At 56.3% G+C, this 18,449-nt stretch overlaps 1 protein-coding gene across 1 annotated transcript in view; it reads left to right on the top strand.

The window, feature by feature from the left end:
• The first annotated feature begins 2,270 nt into the window (after positions 1-2,270).
• The window catches only part of MAP2K3 (mitogen-activated protein kinase kinase 3), a 36,955-nt gene continuing 20,776 nt past the window's right edge, over positions 2,271-18,449 (top strand). The window contains exons 1-3 of the mRNA XM_010600218.3: positions 2,271-2,397; positions 16,503-16,569; positions 16,969-17,017. Coding sequence (XP_010598520.1) covers positions 2,349-2,397; positions 16,503-16,569; positions 16,969-17,017 — 165 coding nt within the window. The 5' untranslated portion in view covers positions 2,271-2,348. The remainder of the gene's footprint in view (positions 2,398-16,502; positions 16,570-16,968; positions 17,018-18,449) is intronic.

The raw sequence follows: 18,449 nt of genomic DNA, 5'->3' as shown, positions 1-18,449 counted from the left end.
TGAGATATAAAAGAAAAGTGAGCAAAGAAGAGAGGGACCTCCTGCCACCAAGAAAGAAGCGATGGAGCAGAACATGTCCTTTGGACCTGGGGTCCTTGGGCTGAGAATCTCCTAGACCAGGGAAGAGTGATGACAAGGACCTTCCCCCAGAACCTGCGGAGAGAGAAAGTCTTCCCCGGGAGCCTGGGCCTTGAATTCAGGCTTCTATCCCCCTAGACTTTGAGAGAACAAAATTCTGTTTGTTAAAACCGTCCATTTGAGGTATTTTTGTTATAGCATCAGTAGATAACTAAGACAGTGAGCCAGAGATGCAGGAAGAGAATAATGATAATTATAAGGCTGCTTCACATCCTTCCTTATCTCATCTGGCCCTCCCCACTGGTGTGGGTGGGGCCCTGTGGGGTCGCCTCTGTTTTACAGAAGGGCAAGCAGAGGTCAGCCCCCTGCTCCAAGTGTTTTCAGCAGACCTGTCTGCTGGAGTCACAGGAGACCCCCATCAGGCAAGCCCACAACCATGCCTGCCCAGGGCAATGACTGACTCCTTTAACTTCTGCAGGGCCTTCCTGCCTCTCTAGCCTGTGGCTTTTCATTCTGGTCACTGGATGCCAGTGCCAGCTTGGTTGGTGGGGCCTGAAATCCCCTGAGGCTCCAAGTGCGAGCAGAAGGGAGAAGATCCAACCAGCCATTATAGATGAGCAGATAGGGCCCCAAGAGGGGAGGGGAGAGGACCAGGCCAAAGTGCAAGCCTGGATAAGAGCTTGGTCACGGCCTACTGAACTGAGTAACCCAAACCAAAAAACCAAACCCATTGCTTTCGAGTAGATTCCTGCTCATACCGACCCTACAGAACGGAGTAGAACTGCCCCATTAGGTTTCCAAGGCTGTAAATCTTTACGGAAGCAGACTGCCACATCTTTCTCCTGTGGAGGGGTTGGTGGCTTTGAACCAATGACCTTTCAGTTAGCAGCTAAGAACTTTGACCACTGGACCACCAGGGCCCCTGAACTGAGTAAAATGAATTGAGAGGTGCCACTCGACTCCCTTATACTCAGTTTCCCCATGTGTAGAACGGGAGAGGGGTCGGGTAGTAACGACAGCAACCATTAAAGCTACTTTCCTTGCCTCTTAGCCAGCGCGGTGTCGCTCCCCCCGCACCCCTACACCCCATGTTGATACCGGCTGGAGGAGAGTGCATGTGTGTGGACGCGTGCAGCCCTTCCTATTCACTAAACAAACGCGTCCTGAGCGCCTGCGGACGCCTGTTCCGTCCTCGCGAGCAAAGCTCCGTGGCACGGGCTGCTGTTGCATTGTTTTACAGAGAGAGAAACGGAGGCTCAGGGTTATCGCCTGAGTCACCCCAGGTAATCCCCGCTGGAAAGGTGCAGTCAGGACGTAAAACAGGTTTCATCGGGGACGCGCTTTAGCCTCTCCACAACACCCTGTCTGCCGCCGCGCTGGGCCCCGGCCGGGTTGGCCGGCCGCGCTCCGAGATCTCAGGGTTTTCCCAGACAACACACCCCAGGTCGCGCCCCTGCACCTGGCGCGCTTGGGTAGGCTGGGGAGGGGGCGCTGCACGCGGGCTGACAGGTTCCCGGGAGGTGGGCGGGGCTTGGCTCTTGACAGGGAGCGGGAGGGTTCCGGCTCTGGACCCAGTAAAGCAGAGCCTGGCTGGGGCCTAGTTTCCCGGGCGGAGGGCGGGCTTGAAAGGCAGTGGGCGGGGCCTGATTCCGGGTGAACGGAGGTCTAGGCCTCTTGCTTGATAGACGGGGTGGGGCCTGGCGTCTGACGGGTCCCGAGACGCGCCTTGGAAACTGGTGGCCAATCAGCGCGCGAGGCAGGGCCTAATGCCGAACAGCCTGAGGCCGGGGCTCGGAGGTTCCCGGCGGGAAGTGAGCGGTGCTTGGTTCTTGACAAGCAACGGCAGGGGCCCGGCTTTAGAAAGAAGGGGGCGGAGCCTGGCTCGGCCCCGTTTCCCGGGTGGTGGGCGGGCTTGACAGGCAGTGGGCGGGGTCTGCAGCTGAACAAATTGGGGGGCGAGGTCTTGTGCTTGACGGGCAGGGGCGAACCTGGAGTCTGATAGGCTGCGGAGCGCGTCCTGGAGACGGAGGGCCAAACGGCGCGTGGGGCGGGGCCTGCGTCTCGGCGCCGTCTAGCTCGGCCCCTGAGGCTCTGCCCAGTCTGGCTACGGCGCCGCCCGCCGCGGTCGCGTCCTCCCACCGCCGCCCGTTTGCCCCGTCGCGCCCGGGCCGCCTGCCCGCCCGCCCGCAGCCATGAGTCCGTGCGGCCCCGACCGAGCCCGCCACCCCCTCGAGTAGGCCTCATCGCCGCGCCGCCGGCCCGCCTGCACCATGGAGTCGCCCGCCTCGAGCCAGCCCCCCAGCGCGCCCCAGTCCAAAGGTAGGAGCCAGCCGGGACCCGCGGTCGGATTCCCGCCCCCAGGCCGGGCCCGGGCCTGCCTGCAACCCTGGCCTCCTTGGGGGCCCACCCATCCGGAACTCGACAGCGCCCCAGGTTCTCAAGTCTGTCCAGTCCCGGATCCGACGCTGGGCTGGACCTCTTCTGACCCCCAGTGTGGACCTTGGGGCTGCACGCAGGCCTGGGAGCTCCCGGGGCTGACAGAGGCTGGGACCGCACTCTGACCCCCTCTCCTGTCGGGAATCGGGAACTCTCTCTGACCCGCAGAGTGGGCCTTAGGGCTGCATCCTGACCAGGGGACTCCCAGGCCGGGGTCCTTAGCGGGACCCAGGTGGGCCGCACTCTGCTCCCACCTGATCCCTTGGCTGTGTCCAGGTTGGTATTTAACTTTGATCCCTCCATCTGGACCTCAGTGAGTTCCCCTGCTGGGACCTTGCTGCATCCCCACCCCAGGCGGGTACGCTGGCTACACCTCAGCTCAGAACGGCCCCTTCACTGGCTGGCTCTGTCCCTGTGGGCCCCCACATTGCCCCATCCTCGCTGGCTGCACCGGGCTTCTCCCCAGATGCTTCTGCACCCTGCCCTACACCCCCCACCCTGCAACGCTGGTTCCGGAACCACTCTAGGTTCCTCGTTAATCTGTGGCCACTCTGAGGCCCCCACCCCCTCTGACGTTCGGCCCTTCCTCTCCTTGCTCCTCTTGTACCCTCATGTGCCCGGCTCCACACTGGACCCATGGCTTCACTGCCAGGCACCAGGCTGGTTGCTGCCAGGCCTGTTTCGCCTGGCGGCCCGTGGGTCCTGGGCCAGCTGCCAGACCAGGGTGCTTACCTCGAAAGGGGCTTGCTCTGTCTTTTCCAAGTCGCAGGCCTTCCTGGAAATTTTTGTGAGGTGGCGGCCAGGCGGGATTTGTCATGCAGAGGGGGGAGGACGGGCCTGGAGGGCAAAAAGGGGATTTTTTTGCAGGAAGAGGAAAGGATGTTTTGGTGTGTCAGAATCTCAGCAGACTGGGCCGTGTGAGAGATTTCCAAACCGGACATAGTTGTGATGAATGGGCCACCTCCCCCAGCAGGCCTTTTAGTGCCTCTGGGCCTCAGTCAAAACCAGGGTAATCACACCTTCCTTCCACAGACGTGGCAGGGGGCACGGGTGCTGTGATGAGAGGTGATATATACATATGACAGTGCGTGTAAAGAGGTGGAAAATGTTGTGAAGAGCTCAGTGCAGTGCCCAGCACATAGTAGGTGCTCAGGAAGGGACAGGGCTGTGCGTATTTCTATTGTTGCAGTTTTTATTTTTGGAAAGGCCTCAGCCATGCAGGGTCAAGGACGTACCTCTGTTTGAATTGCAACTGTGGGGTGAAGCAGGTCACAGGAGCAGTTAGTGGGATCCTAATCAGTGCTGGAGGGGCCCGGGCTGTGGGAGGCTGTGTGGGGTCCGGGGGCGGGTGTGGCCCTGCCTGGCCCTGCTGCTGGTGGCTTCCATGGCTGTGGGCCAGAGGCCAGCTGGGTGGGCAGAGTAATTATGTCTTACATAAGTGGGAGGCTGGATCCCTGACCATTGCCCAACTGCGGTGAGTAACTTGGGAGGCACTCACTGGGGGAGGTGGCAGGGGAGGGGCACGCTCTGCACAGACCTCATGGAGCTTGGGAGCCGGTCAGCAGGACACTCCCCACTCAGGAGCGTGGTCTGGGCTGGCTTTGTCATGGCACACTGAGTTTTGCTAGCCTGTGCGCTCCTGGGTTGGAGGAACTTATCGGAAGCAATGTGTGTTTGGAGGCACTTTCAGCTATTCAAGGCAGGGGTGCCTCATCCAAATAGAAGTTAGAATTACAGGGCTGTGAAGGGAGAGGGGGCATGGGTGATGGGCAAAGGCCGGTGGGGAGGGACCCTGCTGGGTAACTTGAGGCTGACGCTGCCCTCTCTGGGCCTCTGCAGGGAGGCTAGGGTGTTGGTCTATCTGTGGATACAGGGAACAGGCGATGTGGGAGGGTTGGGCAGAAGGTCAGGGGCCTCCCCCCTCAGCCTTTTTGGGGTTGGCACAGGATGTTGTGCCCCTTCTCTTTTCCATGTGCCATGCACCCTCTCATTTATGCTTCTCAGCCTGCGACCTCATTTTACAGATAAGGACACTGAGGTTTGGAGGCATTAAGTGCCTTGCCTGAGGTCCCCAAGCCAGGATGGTTGGAGCCAGGATTCTAGCCAGGACTGTGTGTCTGCTGTGTGGTCTCCCCCATTTGCCCCCACACCCCATTCTCATGCTAGATGCTTGAGCCCTGTGTCAGGGGGCATCTCCTCCTGGCCAGTCCCAGACGTGGAGCACAGAGTGAGGCAGAGGCCTTGCCTTTGCATGCATGCACAGCCCTTTACAGTTGGCACATGGCACACTCACTGCAGTCTGACTCATTTGACAGATGACACAACTGAGGCCAGACGTAGGAGATGCTGGACTGAATCCACAAGGTTGGGGTCCTGACCCAGTACCCTTCACATCCTGGGCACAGGGCCCCTAGCACTGAGCTCTTCTCAGTTTTCTCAGAAGAGCTGGAACAGAACAGGGAGGGGTTGGCATTTGACCTTGAAAGAGCTTTACCTTTGAGCTTCCGTTTCACCCTCCCTGTACTGAGATTCTCTCGGCACCCTGCTGGTGGAGGGTTTTCCATGAATGCAGAAGGTCCCCCGACCTCCTTGCCCACATATTGCTGTCTTTCTGGCTGGTGGCTCTCGGGACAGTGTGCAGGGGCACATTTCATAGCACGGCCTGGTTTGCTGTCTCCATGTCATGTTCAGGCACCCACGTGTCCTGTCCCGTTCACGGCACAGGCCTCTGAGCCCTGCCCCCTGAGTGCTGCCCTGGGTGGGCCCTTCCATTTTAACCCCCACAAAGGGCCTGGTGGGGCTGGACTACCTCAGCTTCCCAGTGGGGATGCCAAGCTTTGAGAAGCACCCTGCCTGCTGTGGCTGCTGGCCACTGTCCCTACAGATGGGAGGGTGGCACTTTGGGGACTTCCCCCACCCCTGGCATGACGCACAGGAAACTCTATCAGCCAGCCTGAGCTTGGGGCTGAAGGGAGCAAAGTTCCCAGCTGCCTGTGTGGGGAGAGGCTAGGGCAGTGGGAAGCTTCCGGTGGGTGAGTCATCAGGCACTGGGCGCTGACTCACCCTCCGGGCGTGCCAGCCAGCCGACTGTTGCTGAAGGGCCCAGTGGGAGAGGGGCTTCATGCCTGGCCTCGTAGGCTGGCACATGGCTCAGAGCTGGTGGCTGGAGGTGGTCCCTTCCTGGCCTGGGCTGGACTGGGACCCCTGGGCTGGCCCTCCCAGCCCCGCCTGCCCCACCCAAGGGCTTCCTTTATTAGGCAAGGGGCTCTGCTTCCTCTTGCTCACCAAGCAGGTGGAGGCGGCTATTGACTGCCCTTGGCCCAGGGGACTCCGTAGGGGTCAGACAGCTGCTGGGAGGTCAGGGAGGCAAGAAGCAGAGGTAGTTTGGGGGGCCATGAGTCGAGGTGGGCTGGGCTCCAGGAGTGATGGGGAGAGGTTAGGAGCTCAGGCCTCGTCCAAATCCCAGCTGTGTAAAATTGGACATGTTAAGTCCAGGGCAGTCTCTGCAGACTGCAAACGACTTAGGTCCTCCAGGCATGGCCCAGCTTGCAGATGAAAAGCAGCAGTTTCCTCACCTGCAGGATGGGCAGGGGGCTTACCTGCCTGCCTTGCTGGCAGCCACAGGGATTGGTGCTGAAGCTCTTAACCAGGTGCTGGGCACAGCAAGGCTGGCCCTGGCCTAAAGAGCACCATGGTTGGTGCAAGGTCAGGTGAAAGCCTAGGCTCTGGAGTGGGTGGGCCCAGCTTCGAATCCTGCCACGCTGCACGGCTTTCTGGCTAGGGGGAGTTGTATCCTCTCTCTGATCCTCAGTCTCTTTTTCTGTAAAGTGGGACTAAACGCCCCTCCCTGGCTGGGTGGTGGTGAAGACTGGAGAGAGTGTTTGTCAAGTGGATGGCATCTGTTATTCTCTTCTTACTGTCGCGGGCGTACTGCTGCTGTTCTCTTGGGGATGGATAAACAGCACTTGTAGACGTGAGGTGTCCCTGGCGGTAGGATTCTTTAATGCCAGCCAGAATTTCCCAGGCTCTAGGGCCTCTTCCCCATGGGTCCGCACTCAGGCTTGGGGCTTTTCATTGCCTCTGGGCCTTCCTGGAGGCCTGTGGGGACCCAGAGAGCTGGGGTACCTGGCTGTGTCTGCAGTCAGCTCCGCCCTTCCTTGCTGGTGGTCTGACTCCAGCATCTGGGCAGCACTGAGAGGATGAGCCCAGGGAAAGCTTTCTAGGCCGTCAGTTAGTGCCAGGCTTGGTGCTGGCTGCGGGACGTGGTGGTGACCCCTGACCCCATGGGGCCCTGCCCGGGAGCAGAAGCGGGTCGTGGTGCAGTAGCTGTGGGTGCCAGTTCTTGTCAGAAGATGTCAGTCTGGCAGAGCAGGAGGATGCCCTGACAGGAGCCCCCTCCCAGCAGATGTGAGAGGTAGGCAGGCCTGCCTGACCTGGGACCTGCAGCCCCCCAGGGCCCGGCCATGCCTTGCCGTACCCTCAGCAGGCTTCTTGTAGAGGGCATCAAGGCTAGTGCCTTGTTAGTGTAGTGGAGCGCTCGTGTACACGTGGCAGGCTTACACCCACATCCTGCAGGCCTGGCCACGCACACAGTGGTCCACGCGGGCATTACCGTTGTGGGGCCGGAGTGAGTTGGGACAGGCATCCAGAGTTTTCTCTGCCCCTGAGCCTTTTAACCTCTCCCTGCCTCAACTTCGCATCCAACAGATGGGGACCTAAACTGCAGGATTGTCACAACGCATCCGTGAGGTGATAAAAGGAAGTGCTGGTGGCAGGGCTGGCTCAGAGCGCGTGCCAGTATGTGTTTGCGTGAATGGCGCCCCAGGAGGTGTGCAGTGCCTGGCCCCCGTGCTTTACCCACACTTCCAGCTCTCGCCATCTGCACTCCGTGTGGTGACAGCTGAGGGTCACCTGAGCCCATGGATGCAGTGCAACATGCCAGGCCCCTGGGCCAAGCTGCGGAAGGCCTTGGGTGTCAGGCGGGGTGTTGGGGTCAGCCACGGTATCAGGAAGTTGAGGAATGTGCTGTGCACCCATTAAGCAGGTGGCTAGTCTGGGGTTGGGCTGGGGGCTGTCCTGTCCTGGGTGGGCAGGTTCACTGGGTGGCTTCAGGACTTCTAGCAGGAGAGACTGGCTCTAGGCCCACCCCTGCCCCACTGTCTTTCCGACCTTGGCAAGTCCTAGCCTATCTCCCGAGCTTCAGTTTCTCCTCTGAATGAAGGCAATGAGTAGTGCCCACCTCCCTCCCAGCTGATGCTGAGGGTGGGAAGGGGAGGGACTTGTCAGGTGCCGAGCTACCGCAGGCACCCAGTACCCACTTGGAGCCTGTGCTGTGGTCATGTCTCTGCCACTAGGAGTCCTTTGTGATTTCTCCCCGTAGGCCCCATGTTTCAGTGCTAATGGTAACAGAAGCAAGAACAGCATTTGTCAAGGAAAGGTGCTTCCGCTGTTTTGCACATGCCAAGGGCCTGCCAGGAGGCTGGCTGTGCTCCCAGCGGCCTGTGGTGACCTGGGTGGCCTCACTTGGGCCCCCAGCGATCCCTCACGTGAGTCCTGTTCCTGGGTGGCCCCTGATCAGACCCCTGTTGTGTGCCACTGAACCCTCATGGTCACCAGAGAGTAAACCGAGGCCAGAGTCAGGGTCTCCAAGGCCCCGGCACTGGTGCATTCTCTCTTCTCCCCAGAACCTCTGGGAAGGTTGGAGGCTCAGAGAGCGGGAGTAGCTTGCCCAAGACACGCAGCAGCTCAGGTCTCCGACAGCTGTACCCAAGCCTCCCACTCCCTTCTAGCTGGCCCCTGCTTGGTTTTTTGGGGAGGAGGCACTGGCCCAGATTTCAGGGCCTGGGTTCAAGTCTTAGCTCGACTCTTGCCCTGAGGTATGAACTTGGGTGAGCCCTTGGCCTCTCTGGCCTCCGAGTCTGTCCTGGACTATCCCCGATGGGCCACCTGGCTTCACAGAGGCCTATAGCTCCCTGGCCCCAGCTGCCTTTGACTCCAGGGAAGGGCGAGTCTGGCTGCCCATCTCAGTGGAGGAGGACGCTGAGGCCCAGACCCCCTGCAGCACCGGGATGTGGGGCTTGAACAGGGCCTATTTCTCACTTACTTATTTTGTTTAAATTATTTATATTTAAGTAGAAGCCCTCGTGGCACAGAGGTCAAGAGCTTGGCTGCCAACCAAAAGGTTGGTGGCTCAAATCCACCAGCTGCTCTTTGGAAACCCTACGGGGTAGTTCTGCTCCGTCCTATAGCATAGGATCTCTAGGAGTCGGAATCGACTCAGCAGCAATGGGTTTGGTTTTTGGTTTATAATTAAGAATCTCTGAGTGGTGCTGTTGGTTAAACGCTTGACTACTAGCTGAATGGTTGGCGATTTGAACCAACCCCGAGGCACTTTGGAAGACCTGTGGGATCACCGTGAGTTGGAATCGACTCAACAGCAACTAAGAACAACAAGATATTTAAGTGGCAGACACTGCACGTGGTTAGAAATCTTAAAGGTACAAAGAAGCAGTTTCTTGCTGCCAGAATGTTCTATGCAGAGATGAGCATTTTCTTTTGCACAATTTGCTCTTCTCCTTGCTGTTTTCTCTTATTGTGCCTCGGAAATGACCCCATCCCTGCTAGGGAGCGCGTACCCTGGCATTCCACCAAGGGACTGAGCCACACCCTAGCCAATTCTCTACCTATCCTGATCTTTTGATTTTATAACCCCAGTTGGGCCTAAGTTTTCTTATCCGTAAAATGGAGATCATACTAGGACGTAACTCATAGGGTTGCAAAGTAGTTAATAGTTATGTGAGATGTAATTGAAGTGATTAGCGTAGGCCTGGCACATAGTAGGTGCTCAGTAGTGGTTATTTGTTTTGCTTCTCATGGGAGTCGTAGTTTAGGGATGAATTCCCTGAGGTGGGATTTCTGGGTCGGGGCAGTGGGGCAGTTTGGGGGTCCCAAACGTCCTCCAAAGAGGCGGTGTGGGGACTTCACACTCCCTCCGGCATCCAGAGCAGCTCACAATGGACTGGACTTTGGGTTCAGCACCTGGGGTGACAGGGGGTTCAGTCCATTGAGGTCTGATCAGGGAGACAAAGGGTGTCTCTTACTCCTGCTGAAGCTGCTCATTGGGGCAGCCTGTGTGCCTGTCTGCTGAGGGGAGGCTGCTGACTGCTCCCCTGACTGACGTGCTGGCTTCCAAGACCACTGTGCTGCTTCCCCTTCTCCCACCTCCCAGCCCAGGTGCCATCTGGGGCCTTTGCATGAACTGTCATCGCCTGTGCGCCCCTCTCTGGACTTCTCCGGGGCTGCCTCCTCCTCACCAGGTGGCCTCCACGAAGGTCTCACCTCAGAGAGGGCCCACCCACCCCTCTCCGTCCCCGTCCCTGTCATCATTTTCTTTAGTGCTTTTAGCCCCCTGGGAATTTTCTGTGTTGTGTGGGTTTGTTTTGTGGGCTTGTGTGCTGCTCACTCCTGTCTGTTCCATTAGACCAGGTTCCACTGCTGGCATCTGGGGCTGGATCGTTCTTTGCGGTGGGGGGCTGTCCTGTGCATTGTGGGATGTTTAGCGGCACCCCTAGCTGGGACCCCCTTAGTGCCAGGAGTGCCCCCAAGTTGTCTCCAGACATTGCTTGTGTCCCCAGGAGGTGGACTTGTCCCGATGAGGACCACTGCTGCATTAGAGCCTAACTGCTGGGAGGCCTGGACCCTGGACAGGTGGGAAGGCTAGATGCCGTGACGCACCAAAGGACGGTCCTCCTGCCTAGGCTGCGCAGGGAAAGCGGGCCAGGGAGGTGCATTGGCTGGCCAGGTGGGCGCCTTGGCTGGCCAGGTGGGCAGCAAGCAGCTGGGGAGAGAGAGAGGAGGGCACATGTAGGTCAGGGTCCAGCTCAAGGCACTGGGCCTGGCATACAATAGGTGCTCAGTCAGTGAGAGTCCCCCTCTTCTGCCACCTAGGTCTCCTCTCCAAGCCCTAAGGCAAGGCCCCCAGGACCTTGGGTTGGGGGCGCAGTGCAAGGGCAGCCCAGGACCCTGGGAGCCTAGTAGTGAGGGGCTCAGCCTCCTCCTGCCCTGACAATGCTCAGGGGGCACCAGGGTCCCAGGAGGGATGTGGTGGGGTGTGATCCTGGCATCAGGCAGACGTGGGCCTGAACCTTGCCCTTGAGAAGCTGCTTAGCCTCAGAGCCTCAGTGGTCTCGCTTGTGAAGTGGGACAAGGAGACCCAGCTCTTGGGGCTCTGGTGGAGCGACCTCGCTGAGGGACATGCGTGAGGCTCTGCTTTGGGCACACCATGCGGATCTGCCTGGCAAGCTTGGATGATGGAGCTGCTGTGTGGTTCTTCTAGAGCCTGGGTGGTGAATGCGGACTGTTCAGCCCAGGCTGGGACTCAGCACAGCCCTACAAACATTAGCTGTTGAGGCACATCTACTGCCTTTGTACAAGGCTGCCCCTCCCCTTCTTGGAGCATCAGTTTGCCCACTGGTACAAGGAGAGCAGGTGACCTAGTTGCTCTTTGTAACTACCTGCAGGATAGAGCCAACTGACTGAGTGTGCAGGGGAGGGGAGGAATGTGAACAGGGTCAGGGAGGATGGGGCAGTCTCCATGACCTGCAAACAGAGAGCCTGGTCCCAGAGGCATCCTCTGACCCAGGGCAGGCAGTTCCTTACTGATGGGCACTCAGGGCCCAGAATTTTTCTGGGGGGAATTGGGAATCATGAGAAACAATTGAAATACCCCAAAGTAGGAGCTGGGACAATCAGTTAGGAGCAGGTGTACACTTGTAGTGGAACTGTGATGTGGCTGAACGTGATGAGGTGTGAGCTCCCTGTGTCAGGCCAGATCCCAGCCCCTGATGAGCAGGTCCTGGGACAGCAGCATGATCACGTGAACTTAGACCCTCTCTGTACCCTTGGGGCGCAGGCGGGGAGAGCTGGGTAGGGAGGCGTCTCTCTGGCTGTCTCTGTTGATGCTCAGACATTTGAGCCCCATGGATCTGTCGTCAAGTCCATTCTCTACCAGATACTCACTGTGTGACCTTGGTCATCCCCCCTGCCCCCAACCTCCTCAGCACAGCAGGACCAAGAAAGCGCTTCCTTTATGGAGCTACCAAGAGGATAAAAGAAGGGGCGCCTGGGGCTGAGGGCCTGGGTCTATCTCTGGAACCTCGAGTTTGCACATGGCTAGCCACATCTTCTGCAGGTCGGACTCCGCTAAGTCTCTCAGTCAATACTGTCACTGGCCGCACCTCACGACCCAGGGATCGGTTCTGTCATCCTCTTTTACAGTGGGGACCACTGACGCCCAGAGGGCTGAAGCAGTCAGCCGAGGGCACAGCTAGGACATGGCAGAGGTGGCATGTAAACCCAGGCCGTCTGTGGGTCGCCTCTTTAAGACCATCACTGTAGAACTGTAGCTGGTGCACATGATGTGGAGACCAGTGGGGTGAGGGAGAGCCAGTAGCCAAGGTGCTGCCTGAGCCGGGGTGTCAGGAAAAGCCTCTCTGAGTGGGTGAGTTAAGAATAATGTACTAGCCACTGCAGAGTTTAAGGGAAGAGCATTCTTGGCAGCGGGAACAGCATGTGCAAAGTCCCTGAAGTGGGAAGGAAGGTGTCTCAGTCAAGGGCATTCAGTCCTGAGTGGGAGAGAGGGACGGGGTGGTGGGTTGGTAGGAGTCCAGCCTCCTCTCCTCACACAGCGACAGCTGTATAGCCCCAGGTCAGCTGCCGCGTTCCTCTCAGTCTCAGTGTCCTTGCTCCCTCTTTGCGGGGCCGCTGTGGGGCTGGTGTGAGCTTGAGGACACGCAGACGCCTGGCACTGCCCCCCCGCCCCTGGTGCCCTGTGAGCTGAGGCCATGTCTTGCTGTGGTTTGCTTGTGGTGGCCCGCCAAACCTCTGTTTGTTGTGGTGACCGTCACCACTGTGGGTGCACCTGGGCAGCCTCGGGTGGCCTGGCCAGCTGGCCCAGCCCTGACATCTGTGGCAAAACAGTGGCAGCAGCCATGGCCTCTTTCTGGGCTGTCTCTGTGGCGGCCTCACCCACTCCTTCTGACAGCTGGCAGGGTGCCCTGTGGGGCCTGGGTCACTCCTGATGCAGGCTCCATGACCCCAACGGGTGAGTGGATCATCTGTCCTGTTGGGCAGTGGGCGAGGAGGCCAGCATGCACAGCTCTCTGCCCACCCAGCTGGCATGCTTTGATGAGGCCCTGACTGGCCATCGGGGTGGGGCCTGGCAGTGTCATGGCTCTGCACACAGTGTTGGGGCCTGGCATCTGGGCACTTCTGAGGTGCCTCTTGGAGAGGCTAGATCCCATCCCTCTGGGGCTGTCTTGTTTCCTGGTGATTTGGGGACAGCTGGGCCCAGGCCTTCTCTGAAGTAGCAAGTGACATGTCCCTTCATAGTACTGAGGACAGGAGAGGATGGTGCTTCCAGCTACCTGCTTGTGGCGGGCCCCACCCACCTGCTGGGCCTGAGGGTTGTGGACACCACGTACCCAGTGCAGAAATGAGGCCCTAGCACTGAGCTGGGAGTGGCAGAGGCCACACCTGAGCCTAGTTCAGAGGAGCTCTGCACAGCTCCTGCGGGTGGCTTGCAGGTCAACCACAGGTCCCTGGTGGCTGGCATGGGATAGGGTGGAGACTCAGGATGGTGGGGGTGAGGGGAAGCTCCTCTGAGAGCACAGCTGATGGGACTGTTTCTGCTCTTGGTGGTTTTGGGGAGCCTGCTTGAGTCCCTGCTCTGCCACCTGTGCTCAGTGGCCTTGGGCACCTCACTCCTCCTGGGGGTGGAGCTGCCTACAGGGGCACCTGGAGCTGGGACTCTGCATTACTCCCAGGCCCACTCCTTGTCAGCACACTCCTCAGCTCCTTGACCGATGGCACCCTGCTTACAAGATGGTGCTTAGTCCCCTCAGCTAATGCTGCAGGGCATGGACACCAGGGTGCGGACATGCCCAGCCCCTAACACAGTGCCTAGTGAGTAAGGGTGCCAGCTCAGGGTTCAGCCTGTCCGCACCCTGGGGAGGGGAGTGAGGCATCCCTGATGGCCTTGGAGAGGTTGGCAAAGGGGAGAATTTAGTGGGGTGGGAGGGGAGGTGGGCATGGCTCTGGCCTCTGGGGTGAGTGGGTCTGAGGTCCAGCTCCTGGCCCTACGTTCACTCTCAGGGAGCTTCGGTCTCCTAGTCCTTAGTGGGTATTCCCCCCTCCCCAGGACAGTGCGTATTCTGGGGCTGAGTGGACCCTGCTGGGCCCCCTCTCACCTCACACTTGTGTTGGCTCAGCAGGCAGCTGGGGGTGGTCCTCAGAGGTGAGGGAACTGAGGCTTAGGGAGGCACTGAGATGTGCCCAGGGCTGTGGGCAGGGGCAAGATAAGTGTCCAGCCTCCAGGCCTGGGGGGCTTATCCTGCCCCTGCTCGTGCCCCAAAGCCCCCTGCTCTCCTAGCCTGGCTCAGAGGGAGCTCACAACATCCAGTGTCAGAAGCAGGTTTGAGTGCCTCAGTTGTCCCATCTGTAAAATGGGGATTAAGCCACTCTGGCCTCTCGTGCTGTCAGTCTGCAGATGGGGAAGCTGAGGCTTAGCGAAGGGCAGGGGCTGGCCCACACCCATGCAACGGTCAGTGCCAGGGTGCCTCCACCCATGGACTCATCTGTGGAGACCCTCGGGCTCTGATGTGCGTGCTGCCCACCTGCTGGCACTTTGGAAGGACCAGGACATGACCTAGCGCCTGCTACTGCCCACCCCAGCCAGGGCCCTGCAGCCTGTGTCTGTTCAAGGCCTTCAGCCATCCATGAGATGCATAGGAATACAGAGGCTGGTGGGGTGGCAGAGCCAGGACCTGAATGGGGGCTTGCTTCAGGCCCCCTTCCTGTGGTCAGTGTGACTAGTGGAGGTGAGTGCTGTGCAGCGGGAGGGCAGGGACCTGGCCCCAAACCAGGCTACTCTGACGGGCTCTGCTTCTGGAGGCCGTGTGATCTGGGCAGGCTCTGGGCTACAAAGGGTGTGTAATAGTGGCCTGGCTGTGTGGTCTGGGGGTCATGGTGGGAGGTATGGCTGGGGATCCTATCCAGGAGCCGTGGAGGGCCACGGGGCTGGAGCCTTCTCAGTTTACGCATTAGAAGCAGTGTTTGGGGCTGGTTCCGGGAGGTTGAGCCCTGGCCCACACCCAGTCCCTCGGGCATCCTACCCTCCCGGCTCTTATTCACCTGCTCCCCGTGCTTACTTCACATTTTAGGACTCAGCTCACAATCACACAAGGACAAATATTATATGACCTCACTTAAATAAAAAGACAAGAACAGACAAATATATAGAGACAAAGTTCTTAGCGGTTACCAGGGGCAGGAGGGAGGGAAAATGGAGCACTGAGTTTCAGTTTATGGCTGTCTTAGCTGTCTAGTGCTGCTATAACAGAAATACCACGAATGGGTGGCTTTAACAACCAGAAATTAATTTTCTCACAGTTTAGGAGGCTAGAAGTTCTAATTCAGGGTGCTAGCATTAGGGAAAAGATTTCTCTCTGTGTGGACTCACGGGAAGGCTTTCTTCTGTCGGCTCGGAGGAAGGACCTTTTCTCTTTGAGCTTCTGCTCCTGTGAGATCTTCATGAGGCTTGGCATCTCTCTTTGCCTCATCTCTGCTTATTCCTTTTCTTGTTTAATCTCTTTTATATCTCAAAAGAGATTGACTCAAGACACACCCTGCGCTAATCCTGTCTCATTAATAGAGCAAAGACAGCCCATTCCCAAATGGAATTATAACCACAGGCATAGAGGTTAGGATTTATGACACTTATTTCTGGGGGACACAGTTTAATCCATGAAAATGGTGATGGAAAAATCACATCGATAAACCATATGGGGCAGTTCTACTCTGTCCTATACGGTCGCTATGATTTGGAATCAACTCTATGGCAACTGGTAATGGGTAGGGTTACACAGCCAATTAATGTATTTGCTTTCGATAAGTTGTACACCTGTGAAAAGTTGAATTAACAAAAGTTGTGTGATAGGTGTATTTACAATAGTGACCAAATACTTCATGGGACTTGGTTCCTTGGTTGGGAGGTTTAGGGTCATGGTTTCATGGGACATCCCAGTTAATTGGCTTAATACTGTGTTTAGTGCTTCTGTTCTGCCTTCTAGTTTGTTGTGTAGTGCTAGGGTCTTAAAAGCTTGCAAGCAGCTATCAATTGTACAACAATTGGTCTTTATTTGCCTGGAACAACAGAGGAAGAAGGAGAGTCAGGAATAGGAGGAGGAAGTGGAATGCCTGCCTAATTGCCTCCTTTGCCATGAGACCAGAAGAACTGGATGGTGCCTGGCTACCGTTACTGAACATTTTGATCAAAGATTCTACGGAAGAATCCTGATCAAAAGGGGCAAAATGCAGGACAGAATTTGAAATTCACCTGGAATCCAGACTTTGTGGAGCCATAGAGGATGGATGAACCCCTGAAACTATTGCCCTGAGATAATCCTTAAAGCTTAAACCAAAAATAGCCCCTGAAGTCTTCTTAAAACCAAACAGTGGTTTAGCATAACTAATAAAGAATGGCTGCCTTAAGCATTGTGCTTTTTTAAGTCTATCTATGTGGGATCAAATCTATAACAGCAACTCAAAAGATTAGATAGGAACTTAGGAGGTAGTGAGTTTATGTTGATGGAGAGGAACAACTCAGAAAAGGGGGTAAGAATGATTGTACAACTTGAAGTCATCAATGCCACTGAATTGTTGAGTTGGTGTATGTTCTGATGTGTATATTCTCAACAACAACAAAATAAAATAAAATACATGTATGTGTGTATATGTGTATATATATGTTTACATATAAATATATATATATATATACCCTGGGGTGCCCGTCCCAGCACTGACCACACTGACCTTGGCATCAGGTTGAGTGCGGGGCCTGCGCTCTCCCTGTCCTAGCGTTGCCCAGATCGAAAGGGACTGGGGGATGTTGACTGGCTGAGTGACTAACCAGATGCCCCTCCCCCCTTTAGGAAAATCCAGGAAGAAGAAGGACTTACGGATAACCTGTGTGTCCAAGCCTCCACCACCCAACCCCACGTGAGTCTGCCTTAGTTTCTCCCCTGGGCTTAGCCTGGAAAGTCTTTCCAAGGGGGCCATGCCTCAGCCTCAGGTACCTGTCCTGTGCAGCACCAACAAAGGCAACCCTGACAGGGGGCTCGTGAGCGGTGTCCACTCACTTCTCAGTCCCATCCTATAGAAGGGGGAAATGAGACATTGTGGGGTGACTGGGTAGGGCCTTAGGCATGTGTGAATCACTCGGGCCTCATGCCCAGCATGGGTGGTCGATGCTCAGCACTGATGAAGTGAGGGGATTTTAGGAGTGGGACCTCCCTCAGGCCTCTGGAAAAGCTCTGATCCCTTCCAGGCCAGTTCGCTCCTTCTCTTGGTAGGGGTGGGTGACTTTCTGAGCTCAAAGGGTCTGCTTCATCCCCACAGGCCCCCCCGGAACCTTGATTCCAGGACCTTCATCACCATAGGAGACCGGGTAGGTACTGGCAGCCCCTCTGGCAGGCGCCTCGCTTCCCTGAGCCTCAGTGTCTTCATCTGACAAGTCTGTGGGGCGACTGGGTGGGTGCTGTGGGTGGTAGGTAGTGCTGGGCTTGACCTCTGTGACCTTCCCTTGGAATGGGAGCAGACTGCCTGCCTCTTGGGGCTGTTGTGAGCTCAGGGTCTGTGCTGGGCTTTCTAAGAGGTTGGGCTATGAGGCCACCTGCCTGTGCCTGTATCTTCTGTGGAGAAAGCGTGTAAAACAGGCAGATTCCTGGGCCCCACCCAGACCCGCAGGCCCAGAAACCTGCATTATAAATTTGATCCATCTGTCTATCTATTTACTTTTGTATTAAATAGTCTTTTTTTTTTAGAGCAGTTTTAGGTTTACAGAAAAATTTTGCGGAAGTACAGAGTTCCCATATACCCCCTCTTCTGCCTGGACACAGTTTCCTTTATTATTAACATCTTGTGTTCTTGCATCTTACATCAATTGACAAACCAATGTTGTTACACTATCATTAACTAAAGTCCATAGTTTAAGAGCCCTGGTGGCTTAGTGGTTAAGAGCTCAGCTGCTAACTGAAAGGTTGGTTGTTCAAACCCACCAGCCACTCCACAGGAGAAAGATGTGGCAGTCTGCTTCTGTAAAGATTCACAGAGATCCTGTCATCTCAAGGGATATACTCAAGTCCGTATTTTGGCTCCCGTGGGCTCGTTCTAATTTTCTTCAGCTTCAACTTGAACTTGCATATGAGCAATTGATGGTCTGTTCCGCAGTTGGCCCCTGGCCGTGTTCTCACTGATGATATTGAGCCACAGTTAGAAAACCAAAAGAGGAAAAGAAGCTTGGCATTTCTCAGGCTGAAAGAACTGAAGAAAAATTTAAGCCTCTAGTTGCAGTATTGAAGGATTCTACAGGGAAAGTATTGAATGACACAGAAAGCATCAAAAGAAGATGGAAGGAATACACAGTCACTGTACGAAAAAGAACTGGTTGATGTTCAACCATTTCAGGAGGTAGCATATGATCAAGAGCTGATGGTACTGAAGGAAGATGTGCAAGACACCCTGAAAGCATTGGTGAAAAACAAGGCTCCAGGAATAGATTGAAATGTTTCAACAAGTGGATGCAGCACTGGAAGTGCTCACTCATCTATGCCAAGAACTTTGGAAAACAGCTTCCTGGCCAGCTAACTGGAAGAGATACATATTTGTGCCCATTCCAAAGAAAGGCGATCCAACAGAATGCAGAAATTATCAAGCAATATCATTAATATCACACGCAAGCAAAATTTTGCTGAAGATTATTCAAAAGCGGTTGCAGCAGTAGTACATGGACAGGGAACTGCCAGAAATTCAATCCAGATTCAGAAGAGGACATAGAACCAGGGATATCATTGCTGATGTCAGAGTCAGATGGATCTTGG

The sequence above is a fragment of the Loxodonta africana genome, chromosome 2 (genome assembly GCF_030014295.1).
Source record: "Loxodonta africana isolate mLoxAfr1 chromosome 2, mLoxAfr1.hap2, whole genome shotgun sequence".
Taxonomy (NCBI): Eukaryota; Metazoa; Chordata; class Mammalia; order Proboscidea; family Elephantidae; genus Loxodonta; species Loxodonta africana.
This window is presented reverse-complemented; position numbering and strand designations above follow the sequence as displayed.